Source organism: Loxodonta africana, chromosome 8 (assembly GCF_030014295.1).
Source record: "Loxodonta africana isolate mLoxAfr1 chromosome 8, mLoxAfr1.hap2, whole genome shotgun sequence".
In the NCBI taxonomy this organism is placed as follows: Eukaryota; Metazoa; Chordata; class Mammalia; order Proboscidea; family Elephantidae; genus Loxodonta; species Loxodonta africana.
In genome coordinates, this window is record NC_087349.1 from 22,827,583 (window position 1) to 22,851,965 (window position 24,383).

A 24,383-nucleotide genomic window follows, 5' to 3' on the forward strand; every position below is an offset into this window, starting at 1 on the left:
CCCCGACAATACTGGCACTAATCCAAAAACAAACAGAAAATAATAAATTTTAGAGAAGTTGCAGGGAGATTGGAACTCTTATGCACTGCTGGTAGGCATGTAAAATGGTACAACCACTATGGAAAATTATATGACATCTCCTTAAAAAGCTAGAAGTAGAAATACCATCCCAATCCTAGGAATACACCCTGGAGAAATAAGAGCTGTCGCATGGATAGACATATACACATCAAGTTCATTGCAGCGTTACTCATAATAATAATTAAAAAAAGATAGAAACAACCTAAGTGTCCATCAACACGTGAATGGATAAACAAACTATGGTACATACACACAATGAAATACCATGCAACAATCAAGAACAATGATGAATTCACAAAACATCTTACAACATGGATGAACCTCGAGGGCTTTATGCTAAGTGAATAAGTCAGTCACAAAAGGACAATTATTATATGAGACCCTATTATAAAAACTCAAGAAAAGGTTTACACATAGGAAAAAAAAAACAGTCTTTCATGGTTTTGAGGGTGGGGAGGGTAGAGAGGGGAAATCACTAAATAGTAGACGAGTGTCAACTTTGGTGAAGGGAAAGACAACACACCATACAGGGAAAGTCAGCACAACTTGACCAGGGCAAAGTCACAGAAGCTTCCTAGACACATCCAAACACCTTAGGAGACTGAGTTGCTTGGGCTCAGGGCTGGAACCATGGTCTTGGGAGACATCTAGGTCAATTGGCATAACATAGTTTGTAATGAAAATGTTCTATATCCTACTTTTGTGAGTAGTGTCTGGGGTCTGAAAAGCTTATGAGTTACCATCTAAGATATATCTATTGATCCCATCCCATCCGGAGCAAAGGAGAATGAAGAAAACCAAAGACACAAGGAAAATATTAGCCCAGAGGACTAAAGGACTACATGAACCAAAGCCTCCACTACCCTGACTCCATAAGAACTAGATGGTGCCTGGCTACCACCACCAACTGCTCTGACAGGGATCATAATAGAGAGTCCCAGACAGAGGGTGAGGTAAATGTAGAACAAAATTCAAATCCACAGAAAAAGACCAGACTTACTGGTCTGACAGAGATTGGAGTACCCCCAAGACTATTGCCCCTGGACACGCTACTAACTCAGAACTGAATCCATTCCTGAAGCCCACTTTTCAGACAAAGTTTAGACAGGCTTATAAAACAAAAATAACACATGTGAGGGATGTGCTTCTTAGTTCAACCAAATACATGAGACCAAATGGGGCAAAAAAAAAAACACCCCACAGATGGGGCAACTCCTACCCAAAAGCAAGAAGAGAAGGCAGAAAGGGACAGGAAAACTGGATGAATGGACACGGAGTAGAAAGGGGGAGAGTGCGGTCACATTGCAGGGATTGCAACCAACATCACTATACAATATGGGTATAAATTTTTGAATGAGAAACTGATTCATGCTGTAAATGTTCACCTAAAGCACAATAAAATTAAACAAAAATAATTAAAAAATCTATGCTTGCTTCAATTCACTTTACACATCATTACGAGAAATAACTTAAAATACCAGTCATGGTTCTCTGTTTCCTACTGAATAATCTTTGGTACTTAAGCCTAGCATTTAAGGTGCTTAAAAAAAAAAAATTTTCTTTTTTTTATGAAGTGGTTAAGAGCTCAGTTGCCAACTGCAGTTCAAATCCACCAGCCTCTCCTTGGAAACCCTATGGGGCAGTTCTGCTCTGCCCTGTACGGTCAATATGAGTTGGAACCGACTCAGTGGCACCTACCAGCAGCAACAACATGATCTAATCTGGGCAGCTAAATTGAAAATCCTATTAAGTATCGTTATTCCAGCCCAACTTGAGGTGACATCTTATCTGAGGCTTGGAAGATGAGAAGGAGGAATACAGGCAAAGAGCGAAGAGAGTTACAGAGGGAACACCTGAGGGAGGGTGTTGGAGATGTCATATTCTCTTCAGGAACCTAAAAGTAGTCCCACAAGTGTGGAGCAGAGCGAGGTGGGGTACCTGGAGATGAAACTGGAGAGATGGGGGACCCCATCATGTAGGGTGATGTAAACTGGTAATTTCCTGGTTAAAGACCAGGATTTAGGCTCAGAAGTGTGTCCAAGGCCACATGCCTTCTAAGGTACGCTGCTGGGACCTGAACCCTGCTTGACCCAGCTGGTTGGTCATCTTTCTCCCAGAGCCAGCTGCCGCCATTGGTCAATTTGTCTTTCTGCCTCATCCCAGGGCCTATGTTTTCGTTCCTCTGCAGCTTGGGAGGTACACACCTGTCATCGTGTATACAGGAGATGTCCCTGGATGATGGGACCTGTTCGTTTCCTCTCCATGCTCCTCCCCTCTGATTCTATTGTGTCCTTCAAATCAAACCAAATCAGTTAAATTCAGTAAAAGATGACTTCTGCTTACCAGCTTGATAGTGATTACTTTTTAGTGCCTTTAGGGGTGCAGCTCTTGGTGTGGCTCTCACTGATTTAAAAGTCATCATGCTGTATAGTTACAGCATCAGCACGTGATGTTGAGAGAGGCACCGTGTAGATCATGACTGTCTCGTCTCTGGTTAATCACATCATGAGACATATGGAGCTCCCGTGGAATTCAGAATGACTTTTAAATTTGGTCCTATATGCATATACATATTAGTCATAGTAGGTTCCCAAACTTCTTTTTCTCTCTTACTATTCTCTCCACAGAAACACCAAGGAAATGATTTAATTACTTAAGAGAGTTGCTGCATGCTTAAGACAAAGCCAGGGAGGAACTACAAAAGAGAAATACTTTTTAACCTACAAATTTAGAGGGTGGGATTATTTCTCCCATATGCTGAGACTATGCATAAAGAAATTCAACCAACTGGATGTTTGCATTCCCGGGAACACAATGACTGTTATGATTTCCATTTTTTGTATCGAATTGACCAGCTGTTTATTGGGTCGTCATTATGTTAGCATTAGAAGCTTAATAATTTCAGGAAAAGGAAAACAGCCCTCTAACATCTCAATTTAGAAAACTGAACTATTGCCTGAGAAATGAGGCATTCTTAGAAAGCAAAGCTCAACAACGATGACGTGTCAGTCAAAGTATTTAAAACTCACGTCAGGCTCATCTTAGAAACTCATATTGTAAAGTACACAACGCTTTGCAAACTTGACCAGACTTGACTTCTTACTTTCCAATTGTTATCTAGTCGACTCTGACTCATGGTGACCCCACGTGTGTCTGAGTAGAACTGGGCTCTGTAAGGTTTTCAGTGGATGATTTTTTTGGAAGTAGAGCACCAGGCCTTTCTCCTGAGGTGCCTCTGGGCAGACTCAGACCTCCAACCGTTCAGTTAGCAGCTGAGTGCGTTAACCATTTGCACCACGGGGGATGCAACGTACTCTGTGATGTATGGAGTACATGTGGTATTGCTTGGTCCAGTAAGAATTTACTACCTTTTCCAGGAACATGAGATAGTCAGAAGTTTTAGATTTCATTAATGAAAGCATGTAACAATCTTGCAATAAACTTTATGAAGCTGACTTCATCTCCCACCATACAAACACTTGGCTATATGTTGTTAATTTTAAGCCGTGCACTAAGCCACATTGCGACTTTACCATCGGTGATGTTTTAAATGGACGGCTGACACACAGCCCTTGACAGTATTTAGCACTTTATTGCAAAACATTAGCACTAACTTTAGAAGCTATAGCATAATGAAATTTTACAGCCAATTAAGTGATGAGTCACTGTCAGCTTCCTACTTTCCTCTTTGAGATGAATGAGGAAATCAGATCCAGGAAGTGAGGGAGAGATTCTAGCTGCTATGAAATCTTAAGCGTCACCGTAAATTTGAAGTGTCAGGGAGCAGAGAAATACAGTGTCTAAATAGTCTGAAAAGAAATCAAATGTTTTGTTTGCTTTTAATTTAGGAAAAGTAATAGAGTTCAGTCTTCTAGTTTGTCATCCTGTACTTATACATTGATTATGGAAAAAAGCCTTATAATGTCCATTGATTCTCATAGGACAGGTCGTTAGATAGTTTCCTGAACTTTTTACTTTAAAAGAAAATGTTCACTCAAACTAACTGGGGTTTATAACTAGCTGAGGAAATACATCGTTTGAGGAGTGAAAACTTAAATTTAGCATGGTATACGAAAGTGTATGCAAATCAATTATACATGAAGTTGAAATTGGGTTTTCTTAGGAAAAGCTAGGAAAGAGTATGTCTATTCAGTTATAGGGCATCTCTAATACAATCTATCAGGAAAGTGTGGTACATAAATTTATCTCAGTGATCAAATGTTCAGGAATGTCTTTACAGATTGATAGGGAGGTTGAGATGGCATTAAAATAATTCATACATCTCTAGTTTTTGTATGTAGGCCATGGATTTTGGAAATTTTTCAAAATTTCCTTAATAGTCTCCTGGTTATTGCTTCCTTTGAATCAATTTGGCTTAGGCATTTTCTGCCAATGCCGTGGCTGCTGGCTGCCTCTAGCTTACATTAACAGAAACAAAGAAATCCTTCCTTTTCTTTAAGGTCCACAAGTGAGAAAAAAAATCAGATAAACAAACAATAATACTCACAGGAGTGTGTGTGTGTGTGTGCATTTCTGCAGCAGAGAGATTTACAGGACAACTTAACCTCAAACATTACATGTCTTTGTTTGCAAAACTCCTTGTCTTTTTTTTTTTTGGCCTGGCATATATTTTTTTAATTTATTTTTATCTTTCTTTTTTTATTATTGTACTTTAGATGAAGGTTTACAGAACAAACTACCTTCTCTTTAAACAATTAGTTATATATTGTTTTGTGACATTGGTTAAGAACCCCCAAACATGTCAACATTCTCCCTTCTCCAACTTTCGTTCCCCATTACCAGGGTTCCTGTTCCTTCCTGCCTTCTGGTCCTTGCCCCTAGGCTGGCGTGCCCCTTTGGTCTTGTTTTGTTTTATGGGCCTGTCCGGTCTTTGGGTGAGGGGTGAACCTCAGGAGTGACTTCATTACTGTGCTAAAAGTGTGTCCCTGGGGCCATACTCTTGGGGTTTCTCCGGTCTCTGTCCGGCCAGTAAGTCTGGTGTTTGTGAGTTAGAATTTTGTTTTACATTTTTCTCTAGCTGTGTCTGGGTCCACTGTGATCCCCATCAGAGTAGTCAGCAGTGGCAACCCTTCACCATCCAGCTGTGCTGGACTTAGTCCTGTGGAGGCTACAGTAGTTGTGGTCCACCAGTCCTCTGGACCAATCCTTCAAAACTCCCTGTTTTGTGCCTTGGCCTCAAGCTTTTCCCCATGTTGCTCCATGCTCCTCTCTCTTTCCTTTCTCTCTGCTCTGTTTCCATCCTCCCAAAAGGAAAACATTTGATTCTATACTTTTTTTTTTTTAATTTGCCTATCATTTCATGCCTTTTAGCCTCTCTCTCTGTCTCTATCTCTGTCTCTTGATATCAGCTCTAGTCTTCTCTCTGTGTGTCTAAGGACTTGACTAAAGCCTTGAGATTTATAGATATTGGGAATTAGATGCCCTTAATCTCTTTATCGGAAACCCTGGTGGCATAGTGGTTAAGTGCTACAGCTGCTAACCAAAAGGTCAGCAGTTCGAATTCAGCAGGCACTCCTTGGAAACTCTGTGGGGCAGCTCTACTCTGTCCGATAGGGTCACTATGAGTCGGAATTGACTTGAAGGCAGTGGGGGTTTTTGGTTTTAATCTCTTTATCTGGTGGGAAAAAGGGACGGATTTGATTAGATTTTTTTTTTTAGTTGTATATACCATCAAAGAATTATTTCTATTTAGATACTTCAATGTCATAAAATCTATGTAAATATTTTTAAGAATTGAGATATCATAGAACGGTGGCTTTCAAAAGGCGGCCCCACAGTCCAGGCTAGTTGTATTAGAATCTCTGGGGAGACTTTGAGGTTACAGACTTTTTCTGTCCCCAGACCTGGAGGTTCTGATTCGGTGAATCTGGAGGAGCACTGAGGAGCACTAAGGAGGAGCACTGAGGAACCTATCCTGAGCATGGCGACAACTTCTCTGGGCCTCAAAGTCCTCATTTACAGTTATCAAGTTCAGTGATACAAAATAAACAAAATACATGGTGCTCTCCATTGGGTCCTAGGGACCTGCCCTAGAAGTAGGCTTTTCAAAAAGTCTTATATCACTAAATCTCGTTGTTATTTGCCTCTTTTTTCATAAGCCATCACCCTGGTTTGCCAGGGACTATTCCGTTTTGGAGTCCCCGGGTGGTGCAAACAGTTAACGTGCTTACCTGCTTAACCTAAAGGTTGGAAGTGTGAGTCCATGCAGAGGCACCTTGGAAGAAAGGCCTTGGCAATATACTTCTTAAAAATCAGTCATTGAAAACCCTATGGAGGTGTTCTATTCTGACACACATGGAACCGACTCAATAGCAATTGGTACGGTTATCCCGGTTTCAGTCGTATGTCCCAAGAAAGCCCTCAGTCCTGGACTAACCAGAGCAGTTGGTCACCTGATAAGGGTCTATAAAGAGATAACTGAATCTTTTTGGTCGCTGTGACCATTCTTTGGGGCCCTGGAGGCACAGTGGTTAAGAGCTCAGGATGCTAACCAAAAGGTCAGCAGTTCAAATCCACCAGCCACTCCTTGGAAGCCCTATGGGGCAGTTCTACCTTGTCCTATAGGGTCACTATAAATGGGAATTGACTTGACCACAACAGATTTGGTTTTGTTTTGGTGACCATTATTTGATATTTATTTATCAGTTGTCTACCCTGTGTTTAAAACCGTGGGAAATAAATTTTAGGCAGAAGCTGAAAGGACTGTTTGCACAGGTAACTGATGAGATTCTGGGCCCAACTAGTGCTATTCAAGGACCCAAGAGACAAAAAGTGCACCAGCACAGAGTAGATCAAGCAGCTAAGGAAGACTGAAGGAGAAGATACATCTTTTGGCACCTTGAAGATGCTCTTTGTGAGAACTGTACTTTCCTGTTTCTTTGTGTTCTCAAACTAGTGAAGCCTTTAATAGGAATCTTTAGAAAAATCATGACGTAATTCCCTACAATGATAGCCCGGTTGGACGTGGAGGCAGAATACCTGTATAGAGATGTGACAGACAATTGGAAAAGTGGGGCTGGCATTCAGGTGACAGGAAATGCCTAGGAAACAAATTTTCCAAAATGGATGATGTTGATTACTATAAAGTAATGTAATGTTTTGGACCATATAACCTGCATTTTGGATTCCAATTTATACTTCCAGCCCATAGAGATAGATGGTAGTTTAAGATTTTGAGAACGAATGGACTCTGAGAATTAAGAAAAGAGAGGACGCAGACTTGGGAAATGGGGATTTGAGCTACCAATCAGAAAAGGCATGTCGAAAAGTGAGGGGCAGAATTCAGCACCATGAAAGACTGCAGAGAGAGAAAATCAGCTAAGAGCATCCAATAGGGCAGAGTCCCAGTGACTGAGAACAGAAAAAATATTGTTAAATGATTGGATGAATATAAGTGAATAAATGGACCACTGCATTTGTCTTGAAGAAAGTCATTCGTCTTATCAGAATTTTATTAGAATTAGTTGTTTAAAAAAATGGACATATAAAACATTTTAATTCAGTTCTTTAAATTGATATACGCTCCTTGGAAACTCTATGGGGCAGTTCTACTCTGTCCTATAGGGTCGCTATGAGTTGGAATTGACTTGACGGCAGTAGGTTTTTGGTAGAGTGTAAAGAAAATGAGTATTTGTTGAAAGACTATTAAAGGTAGCTAACTGACATCCACGGGAAAGTTTAAAGTGTTTGTCTTCGGTCTCTCCAAATGTTATTGGATGTGTAAGGTTAGTGGTGAGTAGTCCTGGTGGTGCAGTGGTTAAGCGCTTGGCTGCTAACTGACAGGTTGGCGGTTCAAAACCACCTAGCGGCTCTCCAGGGCAAAGAAAGACCTGGTGATTTGTTCCCGTAAAGATCACAGCCTAGAAAACCCTATGGTTCAGTTTTACTCTGTCACACGGGGCCACTATGAATAGAAATCGGCTCGACGACACCTAACAACAACCTGGAGGTTATAGGAGATCCCTTTTGGTTACATTAATTACTAAATTTGTCCAGGGAGTGAGCAAATATTGGCCTTGGAGCTTGAGATCTGGGAATTCCTCCCAAATCAGCACTATGAGCCCATGCGGCTTTAACCTTGGTTTTCTCGTCTTCAAAATGAGAATTTTGGATTCTAGATGATTTCTAGCTTATTTTCCATTTTAAATCTTATGTTATTTTCCTTTTCTAATCCTATGCTTCTTGTACACATTAGATGATAAACACTAAGCCAATTCTCAGCTTGAAATATGCCTTAAACACACAAATACAATTGTTCAGAATGACATTAAGTTTGAGAAATCTACATTTTTTTACTAGAAAATTGAAAGAGAAAATTGAATTCAAGAGAAGAAATAAATGGGATAATTTTCGTAAAGATGATAAAGTTCTAAGGAAATACTGTCATGGAATATTTAGAAGAAAGGGCTTTGGGATAGAGGGCGTTCAAAACAAGAACAGATTTGGATTAAAAAAAAAAAAAAACAACAGAAACCTCACTTTAGGCCACTGATTAGATGGGACACCTGGACTTGAGGTCGACGAGAATGACAAACGACATTATATACATTTTACTTAAAAGATCAAGCCACTACTGAAATGTTACGTAATTACTGGAACGTACAATATAACAGAACTCAGTAAAGTGGAAATAAAGTTAATGAAACTATACTTCTCTAATTTTCTTGATATCCTTTGGTTGCTAATGAAATCCTTTCTGTTCTTTTCAAATGAAGAATCCAACGCCGAGTTTAAAAACCTGACTCAGTAAGTCTGGGCCTAGTAATCGAACGGAAAATCAAATAGTTTTGTGCCATTAAACGTGGCTCAAATGATGGAAATCTTAGCCCTGATGCCATCTTTTGTTGAAACCTCACCAAGGGGATTGACGGGACCCCTTTTTGTTTTGCAGGGCTGGAGCGCATTGCGCGGGACTCCTCTTATGAACAGGAAGGAAAGGTCCAATTTGTAATAGACGCTGTGTATTCCATGGCCTACGCCCTTCACAATCTGCACAAGGATCTCTGCCCAGGGTACGTTGGCCTGTGTCCTCGGATGAGCACCGTTGATGGGAAAGAGTTACTTGGTTACATTCGGGCTGTAAATTTTAATGGTAAGTTATGCCTATTTTGTGTTGTTGTTTTTGTCTCTAAATACTTTAGAAATGACAACAGGGTGCGTTTTCCCCCCCATGTATAGAAGATACTCAGGCAGAGTGAAAGCACAGGATTAGATACACTTTCCCTTTTAATCAGAAGTGAGAATTTTTCCACCTGCTTTTAAATCTCAAGTATATTTTTTTTGTGTGTGTGTGTGCCACCATTAATTTCCTGAAAGAAGTAGAAGTTAAAAATAAACTTCTATCGGAATTGGGTTTTTTTTTTTTTTTTTTTGGATCAATCAAAATATTTGCTTTAAATATTGCTATTTCAGAAATAACTTAGAAGGCTCATCTGGAACCACTGACAATGGATTAAATTTCTTAGAAAATGTTCCTGCCGTTATTAGAAAAAGGATTGTAGACATTCTGTTTGGAAACTGATTTCCAGCTTTTTCTTTCTTTCTTTTTCTCCTCAGAAAAGCTTGATTTCAAGCTATTTAAACAGGAAGTTGGCTTGAGGAAAGTGGATGATTACGGAGTTGGTATATGTTTACCTTCTAATAGTGTTGTGGAGCCCTGGTGGCGTAGTGCTTAAGAGCTTGGCTGCTAACAGAAACATCAGCAGTTCGAATCCACTAGCTGCTCCTTGGAAACCATATGGGGCAGTTCTACTCTGTCCTGTAGGGTCGCGATGAATCAGAATCGACTCGATGGCATCAGGTTGGGTTTGGCAAGAGTGATGTGCTGAATTTCTGCATTTTCCCCTCTCTTGTATTTCCCTTAATGATTGGCCAATTAGAAGCAGGGATCTGCAGCTTTTAAGACAGAACTATATGCTATGAGGTGCAAATGGGATTTGCCTACTGGGCAAGCAGAAATGTTGCTTCTGTGACTGTCACAAGAAACAGATATAATATACTGGATTGATAGTATTTAGTTGAGAATAGCTATACCGCCTGTCTGAAGTGAAGGAATTGTTGAATAGTGCTGTTCTTTCGTGAAAGTTGTAATGGTTGCTACCCATGACTTTGGGCATTATTTTCAAATAAAATGATAGAATGCTCTGAGCTGTCTAATTCCTTCGATTTGGCTGTAATCCACACAACGAACATGACTCCGAGGCACGCGGAGCAGTGGACTGTCCATCATAATACACTCCAGTGACCTCAGCTGCCAGCCTTGCTCAAAAAAGCACAAGGTCACCTTCAATTTAGAATTCAAGTGGAAACTTCTTTTGCTTTGTTCAGGCAACATGAGACAGGATTTGGTTTGCATTCAACAAATGAGTACCCTCCTTTTCAGCAGAATTTTTGTGAAACACTATGTAACAATGCTTTTGTTAAGGCTATAAATGCTAAGGGGAGTTGGAAAATAATTTTCATGCAGTTAGCAAATTGAGCAAAAGAGGAGTGATACAATACAAGGCTATTTACCCTAATGTGAGGTTGGGGAATAATTCATCTATTCAATATCGTTGGGGGGGGGTGGGAAGTCAAATACAAAAAAGTGCATTTTCTCAATAACTACTGGTCACATCTGAAGGCAGGAAAATCTAACACAACACTGGATGACATCATTTTAAAGGTGAATTACCAATTTCTCTGTGTTCTTAGACATAGATTAAAACCTAACCCTTCCTCGATGACTTCAATGATTATGGCACACTGTACTATGATGATGTTTTAAAGACTATTAAACAATATCTTAATTTCTAACAATGATTAAGACATTTGTCTCTAGACTCCAATGATTTCCGAGCTCTTTTGTCCACTCCATAGGTTTTTTTTTCCCTTTCAACATTATCAGACTGCGGTGATTGTTGCTGTGTTTGTCTTTCGGGCTGATTCCTTCGAAAATTTGCTTCTTTCAATCTATTAATGGACAGAGAAAGAAATATAAATGTCTATTAATTTACTCAGCTGATATTTATTGAGTACTTGTCAAGCATTGTGTAGGTGCTAAATATATATTAGTGATGAAAATAGACAAAACAGATGTGGAAGTTAGAGTTTCTTGGGGAGTTTAGATACTCGTCAAATAAACACACAAGGATATAATAATCTGTGGTACATGTTGAAAAGAGAGGTGTGCTGGACTGAGGGCATATAATACGAGAAACTTCCCTGATTAAGAGAGTTAGGTACAGGTGAGACCGAGGAGGAGCTGGGTGTGAGATAAGGACGGAGCAGTAGGTAAAGCCAGGTGAACCCTGTGAAATATTATAAGGCTCATAGGTTTGTTCTTCATCTTGAAAACGATGGGGACTTGTTAACGCACAATAGAACTGTGTCCGATACAAGGGTATGTTCTAGATAAGCATCTAAAGTAAATGAATTTTGGTGTATTAATCTAAAAGAGACTCTCTTTGAGCGCCTGGGAGATTTACGTAGTTTCCGGCTTGAGCCTTGGCTGTGTTTCAGTACCTGATGACAGAGAGTAAGACGCTTAGGCCTAAGCGAATTATCCGGGAATATATAATTCTTTTGATGTTCAGTAATTTTCTAGGATGTTCAAGTTTTTAAACTTTTGTTATTGGCTTATCTATTGTTGTTTTTGTTAGTTGCCTTAGAGCCAATTCTGACTAGTGGCGACTCCACGTGTGCAAAGTAGAACTGCTTCATAGGGTTTCAAGGCTATGCCCTTTCGGAAGCAGATCACCAAGCCTGTTTTCTGAAGCACCAGTGGATAGCTTTGAACCACCAGCCTTTTGGCTAGTAGTCAAGCACTTAAATGTTTGTGCCACTTAGTAATTTCAGTAATTTTCAGGATATTCATCAAGTTTTTCAATTTTGTTATTGGCTTATCATTTAATGTTCTATAGTTATTAATATCTTGCTTGTTTATTATAAGGAGCCCTGGTGGTGCAGTGATTAAATCTCTCAGCTGCTAACCCGAAGATCAGCGGTCGGAACCCACCAGCTACTCTGTAGGAAAAAGATGTGGTGTTCTGCTTCGTAAAGATTTACAGCATTGGAAACACTATAGGGCAGTTTAGCTCTGTCCTTTAGGGTCACTACGAGTCAGAATTGACTCAATGGCAGTGAGTTTTGTTTATGGTAAAAGACATACAGGGATGTTCAAATAGGAGAAAACCATCAAAATTGTTGAAGGAGGAGGAAGAAAATATAACTAAGGCTAAGGACAAGATTTAGTTCTGGGCTTCCTAGCATTTAAAGCATAAAGGGACATGGAGTGGGCTACATAGTTTTCATTATATGATAGAAGCAAGCCTACCTGTTTTTCAGGAGAGAATGAATTTTATTGGAATTTTTTTTCCAAAAGAAATATATCATATGGGATTTTGACAACTTAGTGAGTAGTAGTATTTAACACAATTTTACAGCAAAAGCTGAAGCATTCTTTTTGGGTGTTTCGCATCAAAGCAAAGCTAGGAATGTAATATTTGAAATACTGAAGTATAATTCCTTAAAAGTGTTTCAAGGAGGAGGGAGATACCCTTCGTTGGTCTTGATTTATGGCTCTTTCAAGCTATGATGATATGGAGATGTGCCATTTTCTGAAGAAGAAATGAACAGCATCTCCCTAATTCTATGTTTTTCAAACTCTGTCTTCAGAACACTACTCAGAAATCTAATACTTAAATCAGTTAAATAAGAACTGCTGGGCTGAAAACCAAAACCAAACCCATTGCTGTCGACCTGATGTCAACTCATAACGGCCCTACAGGGCAGAGTAGAACTGGCCCATATGGTTTCCAAGGAGCAGCTGGTGGATTCAAATTGCCGATCTTTTGGTTAGCAGCCTGAGCTATTAACCACTGTGCCACCAGGGCCCCATTGGGCTGAAGCGGTTAGGAAAATCCTGGCCACTTCAATTCTTCTTGTCCAACTTGCTGGTCTTGGAAGTAACTTTAAAAAGCCCCAGTGGCTCTTTGGAGCACACTTTGAATCCATAAACTTAAATATTATTGCCTTTGCTAGGCCTTTCATAGAAGCTGAAACTAGACATTTGGAGTTTATGTTTTCTGTTGGGAATCCAGAAAATGGCTATTTTATGTTGTTAATTGGGTACCACTTGAATGGGTTTTAGAGCTGCAAAGATGGCCAGTTTTCTCACCTAGTGGGATAGCTAACCTACTCCCCAAAGTTTGGAGGTGCAGGAGGTCTACGGCCAAATGAAAGTTCCCTCAGGATCAGCTGTGAGTCTACTGAAGAGCCCAAAATGTGCTTAACTAGACCTGGAGCTGCTTACTATATACCACTACAGACAATTATTTTATCCTGGAAGTTTTTTAGCATTGCAATTACCAGTTGTCAAAGAGTGAGTTTAGTAAGGCAACTTTCAATTTTCCATAGTGTGGCCTCCCACATTATCTGCCACGATCAGCGGGCTACAGAATGAACTCTCGGTATTTGAAAAAAATTGATCCATTGGTAATAACAACTAAAAAATATGTATGTGGTTACATAGGTAGATACGTATGCGTATATGTGTATAGGAAGGCATAAGTGAGTATATGCGTGTGCATGTATAGTTCTGTCTGTAAGCATATGTATATACATGCTTGTGTGTGCTGCATATATACTCACATATATAATAAAGCACATAGGGAGCACAGTTATGGAGACTCCCTAGACATAGCCAAACCTCATGGGATTGGTTTACTGGGTTAAAAGGCTTAGGACCATAGTCTCGTGGGACAACATGGTCAATTGGCATAACATAGTTCATAAAGATAATGCTCTACATCCTAGTCTGGCGAGTAGCATCTGGGGTCTTAAAACCTTGTGAGTGGACATCTAAGGCTCAAAGAAGAAATTAGTCCATGGACTAATAGCCCACACAAACCACAGCCTTCTCTAACCTGAGATCAGAACTAGATGGTGCTCGGCAACTACCAACCATTCTGACCAGTGACCCAATAGAAGGTCCCAGGTAGAATGGGAGAAAAAGGTAGAACAAAACTGAAATTCCTAAAAAAAGGCCAGACTTACTGTAACAGCAGAGACTAGAGGAACTCCTGAGACTATACCCCTAAGATAACATGAATTTGAAGCTATTTCAGTAGGTCATCTGTCAGCAAAATAATAGATGGGTTTATAAAATAGTGTCACCCGTGAGTACTGTGCTTCCTTAAATAATCAAGTATACGGGACCAAATGGTCAACATTTACCCTTAAGCAAAGATAAGAAGGTAAGGGGGGCGGCGCGGGGAAGCTAGATTAATGGCAACAGAACAAACAAGAATGGAAATAATGTAAATATAATAGATAATAATGTAAAATAACAAATAATAATTGTAAAAATGTAACCAATGTCATGGAAAATTTGTATAAAAATTTTTAAATGGGAAGCTAAAAAAAAAAAAGATCCATTAGATGAAATTATTTCATAATGCCCATTTAAATATTGGATAGTGGCTGCCCAGACTGTAATTTCTCTGTAGCTAAAAATTGTAAACTAGTTTTTTTCTGACATTAGTTAGATAGATATCAGGACAGATTGCTTTTTGTGGTTGTTTTTAGTTTGATTCCCTGAGTGATGCGAACAGTTAACCAACTGGGCTGTTAAAACCAAAAGGTTGAAGGTTTGAGTCTACCCAGAAGCATCTCGGAAGGAAGGCCTTGTGTTCTACTTCCAAAATAAATCAGCCATTGAAAACACTGTGGAACACAGTTCTATTCTGACATACACGGGGTCAGCATAAGTTGGAATTGACTTGATGGCAGCTGGCTGTAGTTTGAGACACTATAACCATGTTATTGGTGTTCTTCCAGTTTGTAGCAATGAAAGGTGAAGCAGCCAGAGCAGCTGAGTGCTTCCCACACCGTGGATATAAAATTAAAGAGAAAGAAATTTCAAACTCAATCTTGCTGAGATTGTTACCTGGCATGTGATGTGCCCAACTGAGCAGAAGTGTAAAGATATTTGGTTTAAATGGCCCTGCTTCTTCCAGTTTATAATTTGACAGTGTAAAGGACATATTAGAATTTAGACTGATGAATGATTAGTGCTTCAGGCCAGAGTTACTGGATATCAACAAATAGTTAAAGATGACACATTTAGTCAAACTAAAACTATAAAATACTATTTGACGTCAAAGATGTAAACAACAATGGTAGTTTGATTGAATTAAATCACTGGAACTGATTGTTTATGTCACTGGAAAAATTAACCTGAACCATGTCAGAATGTATGTTTTAAGCACATCCTGAATCAGGGCATATCTGAAATTACTCATGTGTTCCTTACAGGTTTTCTCAACTGCTCTTCTCTACTTAAGGAGCCAGAGGGAAACAAAGACCTGCCTTTTAGAATGACTTTTATTGTGGCTATTTGAACAAAATGATGTTTCTATAAATTTTTTAAGTCCAAAGATTTATCAAAAGAAAAACATAAAGGAGTTCAAATTTTTTTAAGAACTTCAGCAACTGTTTCAACCTTTTATTCCACACCAGCCTGTTGGCAATAAAATATTAATACTATACACCTTGTATATGATCAAAGATTTTTGTGTTGCTGTGAGGACCTTATTTATCATAAAGAATAAGCATTGGATAGAATTCCAGAGGTATTTCTTCATTCCTTTTCTCCACAGTTGAGCTCATGTCAGGGGCAGGGCAACCGCTGTGGCATATTAATCAGGATTTGTTTGATTGTAGGTAACAGAAACCAACTTAAACATGCTAAAGATAAAAGGAAGACTTTATGAGGGTATCTCAAGAAGCTCCAAGGCAGGATAGAAAACGGTCTAAGAAAGTAACTGGTTCTAAGAACTAAAAGCCTGTTAGAAACACAGACCTCTTTCTATCTGACTGTCTGCTTTGTTTGGCTCTATGTTTAGGTTTTCTCTACCTTTAGGTCCATGGGGTAGGCAGCAGAAGGCATCCTGCCTTTCCAGAATTTAGCTATTTTTCGTTAGGACACTTGTTCAGACTAATAAAGATTTTTTTAAACTCCCAGTTCCAGCTTCTTGAAAACTAGAATCTCATTGGCCAAACTTAGGTTGGTTGTCAGATTTGTTCCAAATGATCAGTGTCCGAGAGCAAATAATGCAAACTTGGTTGTCATGGGTCATGCCCTGTGGATGCAGGGGACATGCAGGCAGTTTCTATAAGTGATTTATGGTGAAAGTTTAAGCAGGGAGATGGAAACTGGAAAGAAGGGTGATATTTGTGTCTCTGAAACTTACTGCTTATTTAGGTGGGGTGCGTTTATGTCAGGCTGAGGGAGACACAAATTAAGAATCATAGAGAATCTGAGAGATGGGTCAATCTTGAAATTATTTAGTGGATGCCCTCATGTTGTTGTTGTTGTTAGGTGCCATCGAGTCGGTTCCGACTCACAGCGACCCTGTGCGCAATAGAATGAAACACTGCCCGGTCCTGCGCCATCCTTACAATCATTGTTATGCTTGAGCTCATTGTTGCAGCCACTGTGTCAATCCACCTTGTTGAGGGTCCTCCTCTTTTCCACTGACCCTGTACTCTGCCAAGCATGATGTCCTTCTCCAGGGACTCTTCCCTCCTGACAACGTGTCCAAAGTATGTAAGACGCAGTCGCGCCATCCTTGCCTCTAAGGAGCATTCTGGCTGCACTTCCTCCAAGACAGATTTGTTCGTTCTGTTGGCAGTCCATGGTATATTCAGTATTCTTCGCCAACACCACGATTCAAAGGTGTCAACTCTTCTTCGGTTTTCCTTGTTCATCGTCCAGCTTTCACATGCATATGATGTGATTGAAAATACCATGGCTTGGGTCAGGAGCACCTTAGTTTTCAGGGTGACATCTTTGCTCTTCAACACTTTGAAAAGGTCCTTTGCAGCAGATTTGCCCAGTGCAATGTGTCTTTTGATTTCTTAACTGCTGCTTCCATGGCTGTTGATTGTGGATCCAAGTAAAATGAAATCTTTGACAATTTCAATCTTTTCTCCGTTTATCATGATGTTGCTCATTGGTCCAGTTGTGAGGATTTTTGTTTTCTTTATGTTGAGGTGTAATCCATACTGAAGCCTGTGGTTTTTGATCTTCATTAGTAAGTGCTTCAAGTCCTCTTCACTTTCAGCAAGCAAGGGTGTGTCATCTGCATAACGCAGGTTGTTAATGAGTCTTCCTCCAATCCTGATGCTCCATTCTTCATATAGTCCAGCTTCTCAGATTACTTGTTCAGCATACGGATTAAATAGGTATGGTGAAAGAATACAACCCTGACTCACACCTTTCCTGACTTTAATCCAATCAGCATCCCCTTGATCCTCTTGATCTATGTAAAGGTTCCTCATGAGCACAATTAAGAGTTTTGGAATTCCCATTCTTATCAGTGTTATCGATAGTTTGTTAGGATCCACACAGTCGAATGCCTTTGCATAATCAATAAAACACAGGTAAACATCCTTCTGGTATTCTCTGCTTTCACCCAGGACCCATATGACATCAGCAATGATATCCCTGGTTGCACGTCCTCTTCTGAAACTGGCCTGAATTTCTGGCAGTTCCCTGTCGATATACTGCTGCAGCCGTTTTTGAATGATCTTCAGCAGAATTTCGCTTGTGTGTGATATTAATGATATTGTTCTATAATTTCCACATTTGATTGGATCTCCTTTCTTGGGAATAGGCATAAATATGGATCTCTTCCAATCAGTTGGCCAGGAAGTTGTCTTCCATATTTCTTGGCATAGATGAGTGAGCACCTCCAGCGCTGCATCTATTTGTTGAAACATCTCAATTGATATTCCATCAATTCCTGGAGCCTTGTTTTTTGCCAATGCCTTCAGAGCAGCTTGGACTTCTTCCTTCAGTATCATCGGTTTCTGATCATATGCCACCTCTTGAAATGGTTGAATATCGACTAATTCTTTTTGGTATAATGACTCTGTGTATTCCTTCCATCTTCTTTTGATGCTTCCTGCGTCATTTAATATTTTCCGCATGGAATCCTTCACTATTGCAACTTGCGGCTTGAATTTTTTCTTCAGTTCTTTCAGCTTGAGAAACGCCGAGCGTGCTCTTCACTTTTGGTTTTCCATCTCCAGCTCTTTGCACATGGCATTACAATACTTTATTTTGTCTTCTCGAGAGTCACTTTGAAATCTTCTGTTCAGTTCTTTTACTTCATGAATTCTTCCTTTTGCTTTAGCTGCTCATTGCTTGAGAACAAGTTTCAGAGTCTCCTCTGACATCCATCTTGGTCTTTTCTTTCTTTCCTGTCTTTTCAGTGACCTCTTGCTTTCTTCATGGATGATGTTCTTGATGTCATTCTACAACTCATCTGGTCTTCGGTCACTAGTGTTCAATGCGTCAAATCTATTCTTGAGATGGTCTCTAAATTCAGATGGGATATACTCAAGGTCATATTTTGGCTCTCGTGGACTTGCTCTGATTTTCTTCAGTTTCAGCTTGAATTTGCATATGAGCAATTGATGGTCTGTTCCACAGTCGGCCCCTGGCCTTGTTCTGACTGATGATACTGAGCTTTTCCATCGTGTCTTTCCACAGATGTAGTCAATTTGATTTCTGTGCGTTCCATCTGGTGAGGTCTATGTGTATATTCGCTGTTCATGTTGGTGAAAGAAGGTATTTGCAATGGAGAAGTCGTTGGTCTTGCAAAATTCTGTCATTCGATCTCTGGCATTGTTTCTGTCCCCAAGGCCATATTTTCCAACTACTGATCCTCCTTCTTTGTTTCCAACTTTCGCATTTCAATCGCTAGTAATTATCAATGCATCTTGATTGCATGTTCAATCAATTTCAGACTGTAGCAGCTGATAAAAATCTTCTATTTCTTCATCTTTGGCCCTAGTGGTTGGTGCATAAATTTGAATAATAGTATTAACTGGTCTTCCTTGTAGGCGTATGACTATTATCCTATCACTGACAGCGTTGTACTGCAGGATAGATCTTAAAACGCTTTTTTTGACGATGAATGCAACATCATTCCTCTTCAAGTTGTCATTCCCAGCATAGTAGACTATATGATTGTCCGACTCAAAATGGCCAATAGCAATTAAGAATCATAGAGAATCTGAGAGATGGGTCAATCTTGAAATTATTTAGTGGATGCTCTCATAGTGTGGTTGAATTCCCTGAGGCCGAGAGGAATGAAGTAATTTTCCTAAACTCGACAGTGGTCTACCATTTCAATACTCAATAATTCTATGGAAATGTTGTTGGATCACAGAGACTGGTATAGAGGTGGAATTTGTCAGTGTATTATTTTCCTTTAAAACCTTGTTGATTTGAGATCTTATTGAAAAATTTACAAATATACAATTTTGAGAGCCTGTTGAATACTGTAGGCTGATCTTAAAACAAATGTGTTTGCTTGAAATACCTTTAAGCTTTCTAAAGAAATAAATATGGTTTAATATTAGGAAATTCACTACCATCAACACTAATAGGTGAAATACGACAATGATAAACAGCTCACAAGATTCTGTAAGGCCATTTATTAAAATATAACACTAATTTCTGTTACAAAATGTAGACTAGAAATGGAATATATGTTTAGCATGATAAAGCATATCTCTCTCAACCTACAACCAGTTATATATTTATAGTTATTCCCATTAAAGAGATGAATTAGGTCTATTACCACTATTTTTAATATTCTTTAAATTTTAACCAACATTATAAAGCATAAAATGAAAATAAGAGAGATTACTACTAAAAAAGAAAAAACAGTATTATGACTATTGTCACATGATTTGGTTGCAAGTCAATAAATTGAAATAAAACTAGAAGTGCCTACTTTAGAGAGATAATCATATATAAACTTAATATTAAAACATTTAGAGCTTATCTAACTACCAGTAATCAATCAGCCTTTGGCTAATACATGGGAAATGAAACTCTGTTTTCTTTGCAAAAAAATATTTAAAATACTTTGGAATAAAGTGACCCAAAGCCCTAATGAAGACAACTTTATTGAGAGATATACAATGTATTTGAGTAAATGGAAAGACATTCAGTGTTCATGAATAACTCACTACCATTGAGTTGATTCTGACTCATGGTGACCCCATAGGACGGAGTAGAATTACCCCATAGGGTTTCCAAGGCTGTAAATGTTTTACAGAAGCAGACTGCCACCTTTTTCTCCCACAGAGCAGCTGGTGGGTTCAAACTGCCAGTTTGAACAGTTGAGTGCTTAACCATTATGCCACCAGGACCCCCTCCAGGAACATGCAATAATGATAAATTTACATATGCATATGTATCTGTATATATATGAATTTACAATGTGATGAAGATGGGTATAGAACTCAGTGGGAAAAATATCTTATCAATTAATTAGCAATTTACAGTAAATTCAAGTAAGATTATTCTTCCACATAAAGGACTATTAACCATCTGGAATTTATTTAGAGTTAAGTGAAAAAGAAATAAAATATTATGGGAAGTTTTTCCGATTTGAATTGAAAAGCTTAAAATCAGTAAAAGAAATTACATAGGAAAAACATACGTTTGTTTTGGTTAAAAAATTGACAATTTTTACATGTTAAAAATATCATGGAGTAAATCTAACTAGGGATGTAAAAGACGTACAACGAAAACTACAAAACACTACTGCAAGAAACCAAAAGAGACCTACATAAATGGAAAAACATACTATGTTCATGGATAGGTAGACTCAACATTGTGAAAATGTCAATTCTACCCAAAGAAATCTACAGATACAATGCAATCCCAATCCAAATGCAATCCCAATCCAAATGCCAATAGCATTCTTTAAAGAGATGGAAAAACTAATCACTAGCTTTTTATGGAAAGGAAAGAGGCCCTGGCTAAGTAAAGCACTATTGAAGATGAAGGATAAAGTAGGAAGACTCACACTACCTGACCTCAGAACCTACTATACAGCTATGGTAGTCAAAACAGCCTTGTACTGGTATGATAGACACATTGACCAATGGAACAGAATTGAGAACCCAGATGTAAACCCATCCAGCTACTGTCATCTGATCTTTCACAAAGGCCCAAAGTCCATCAATGGGGAAAAGACAGTCTTTTTAATAAATGTGCTTGCAAAACTAGATGTCCATCTGTGAAAAAATGAAACAGGACCCATACCTCACACCATACATAAAAACTAATTCACAATGGATCAAAGACCTAAACATAGAACCTAAAACTATAAAGGTCATAGAAGAAAAAATTGGGTCAGCGCTAGAGACCGTAATACACGTCATTAATAGGATATGAACCATAATTAACAATACACAAACACTAGAAGACAAGCTAGATAACTGGGATTTTCTAAAAATTAAACACTTATACTTGTCAAAAGACTTCTCCAAAAGAGTAAAAAGAGAACCTACAGACTGGGAGAAAATTTTTGGCTGTGACAAATCTGACAAAGGCCTAATCTCTAAAATCTACAGGAAAATCCAACACCTTAACAACAAAAAGACAAATAATCCAGTTAAAAAATGGGCAAAGGATATGAACAGACACTTTACCAAAGAAGACATCCAAGCGGCTAACAGATACATGAGGAAATGCTCACAATTACTAGCCATCAGAGAAATGCGAATCAAAACCGCAACGAGATACCATCTCACCCCGACATTACTGGCGTAAGTCAAAAACAAAAACAATCGAGAAAATAATAAATGTTGCAGAGGCTGCGGGGACATCAGAACTCTTATGCACTGCTGGTGGGAATGCAAATTGGTACAACCATTTTGGAAAATGATACGGCTCCTCCTTAAAAAGCTAGAAATAGAAATACCGTATGATCCAGCAATACCACTTGTAGGAATATATCCTAGAGAAATAAGAGCTGTCACACAAATAGACATATGCACACCCATGTTCATTGTAGCATTATTCACAATAACAAAAAGATGGAAACAACATAGGTGCCTGTCAACAGATGAATGGATAAACAAACTATGGTACGTACACACAATGGCATGCTATGCAACAATAAAGAACAATGGTGAATCTGCAAAGCATCGCCCAACATGAATCATGGATGGATTTGGAGGGCATTATTCTGAGTGAAATAAGTTAATGACAAAAGGACAAATATTGTTTGAGAGCACTACTATAAAAACTCATGAAAAGTTTTACACAAGAAAAGAAAAAATCCTTGATGGTTACGAGGGAGGGGAGGAGTGGCTGCAAAAAACACTAAATAGACGATAGGTAAGTGGTAACTTTGGTGAAGGGTAAGACAGTATTTAAAAGGAAAGAAAAAAAAAATACCATGAACACAGTTTGGAAGCAACAAAGTGGGGGATCTATTTGAATTGTTGTGTCAAAGGATTAATATCTGAAATACAAAAAGAGCCACATAAGTTGATTTAAATCATGACATCTCTAAGAGACAAATTGGCTAAACTTGTAATTGTTAATAAATGTTTGGAAAAATATGAAGCCCCACTAATAATCAACCCAAATCCCTTGCCATCCAGTCCATTCTGACTCAACTCATAACGACCCTATAGTACACAGTAGAACTGCCCTTTAGAGCTTCCAAGGAGCAGCTGGTAGATTAGAACTGCTGAATTTTGGGTTAGCAGTCTGAGCTCTTAACCACTGCACCACCAGGGCTCCAATAACCAAAGAAAGGCAGATTAATCAACAATAAGAAACTGTTTACCAAGTAACAAATTTGCAAAAACAAAAATTATAATACCAAACCAAAACCAAACCCAATGCCGCTGAGAGTAGAACTGCTCCAAAGGATTTCCAAGTCTGTAGATCTTTTATGAGGCAGACTACTACATCTTTCTCTTGCTGGGTGCCTAGTGGGTTAGAACCACCAAACTTTCAGTTAGCAGTCAAGCTCTTTTACCACTACACTACCAGGGCTTCTATAAAATTATAATAACCCATAGCCATGGAGTCAGTTCTGACTCCTAATGACATTATAGGACAGAGTAGAATTGCCCCGTAGGGTTTCCAAGGAGTGGCTGGTAGATTTGAGCTGCTGGCCATTTTTGTTAGCAGCTAAGCTCTTAACCACTGTGCTACCAGGGCTGCATAAAATTATGATGGTACTTGTTAGGTGCCGTTGAGTTAGTTCTGACTCATAGCACAACAGAACCAAACACTGCCTGGTCCTGCACCATCCTTATGATTGTTGTTATGCTTAAGCCCATTGTTGCAGCCATGGGTCAGTCCACCTCAATGAGGGTCTTCCTCTCTTCCACTGATCCTGTACTTTACCAAGCATGAGGTACTTCTCCAGGGACTGACCTCTCCTGACAACATGTCCAAAGTATGTCTCGCCATCCTTGCTTCTAAAGAGCATTCTGGTTGTACTTCTTCCAAGACAGATTTGTTCATTCTTTTGGTGGACCATGGGATATTCAATATTCTTTGCCAGCACCACAATTCAAAGGCATCAGTTCTTGTTTGGTCTTCCTTATTCATTGTCCAGCTTTCATGTGCATATGATGTGATTGAAAATACCATGGTTTGGATCAGGCACACCTTAGTCTTCAAGGTGACATCTTTGCTTTTCAACACTTTAAAGAGATCCTTTGCAGCAGATTTGCCCAATGCAATGCGTCTTTTAATTTCTTGACTGCTGCTTCCATGGGTGTTGATTGTGGATCCAAGTAAAATGAAATCCTTGACAACTTCAATCTTTTCTTCATTTATCGTGATGTTGCTTATTGGTCCAGTTGTGAGGATTTTTATTTTCTTTATGCTGAGGTGTAATCCATACTGAAGGCTGTGGTTTTTGATCTTCATCAGTAAGTGCTTCAAGTCCTCTTCACTTTCAGCAAGCAAGGTTGTGTCATCTGCATAACGCAGGTTGTTAATGAGTCTTGCTCCAATCTTGATGCCCCATTCTTCTTCATATAGTCCAGCTTCTTGTATTATTTGCTCAGCATACAGACTGAATAAGTATGGTGAAAGGATACAACCCTGACAGACACCTTTCCTGACTTTAAACCACTCGGTATCCCCTTGTTCTGTCTGAACAGCTGCCTCTTGATTGGTTTACATATTCCTCATGAGCACAATTAAGTGTTCTGGAATTCCCATTCTTCACAATGTTGTCCATAATTTGTTATGATCCACACAGTCGAATGCCTTTGCGTAATCAATAAAACACAAGAATACCTTCTGGTATTCTTTGCTTTCAGCCAGGATCCATATGACATCAGGAATAATATCCCTGGTTCCACATCCCCTTCTGAATCCATTCTGAATTTCTGGCAGTTCCCAGTCGATATACTGCTGCAGCCGTTTTTGAATGATCTTCAGGAAAATTTTGTTT

General features: G+C 39.1%; 1 protein-coding gene across 2 annotated transcripts in view; it reads left to right on the forward strand.

Moving 5' to 3' along the window:
• Positions 1–24,383, forward strand: part of GRM8 (glutamate metabotropic receptor 8) — a 913,900-nt gene that overhangs the window by 555,898 nt on the left and 333,619 nt on the right. The window contains exon 5 of one of the 2 annotated variants that reach the window (XM_064289754.1): positions 9,001–9,193. In XM_064289754.1, coding sequence (XP_064145824.1) covers positions 9,001–9,193 — 193 coding nt within the window. Of the gene's footprint in view, positions 1–8,992; positions 9,194–24,383 lie in introns of both variants that reach the window. The other variant, XM_003407246.4, reaches the window with a different exon arrangement.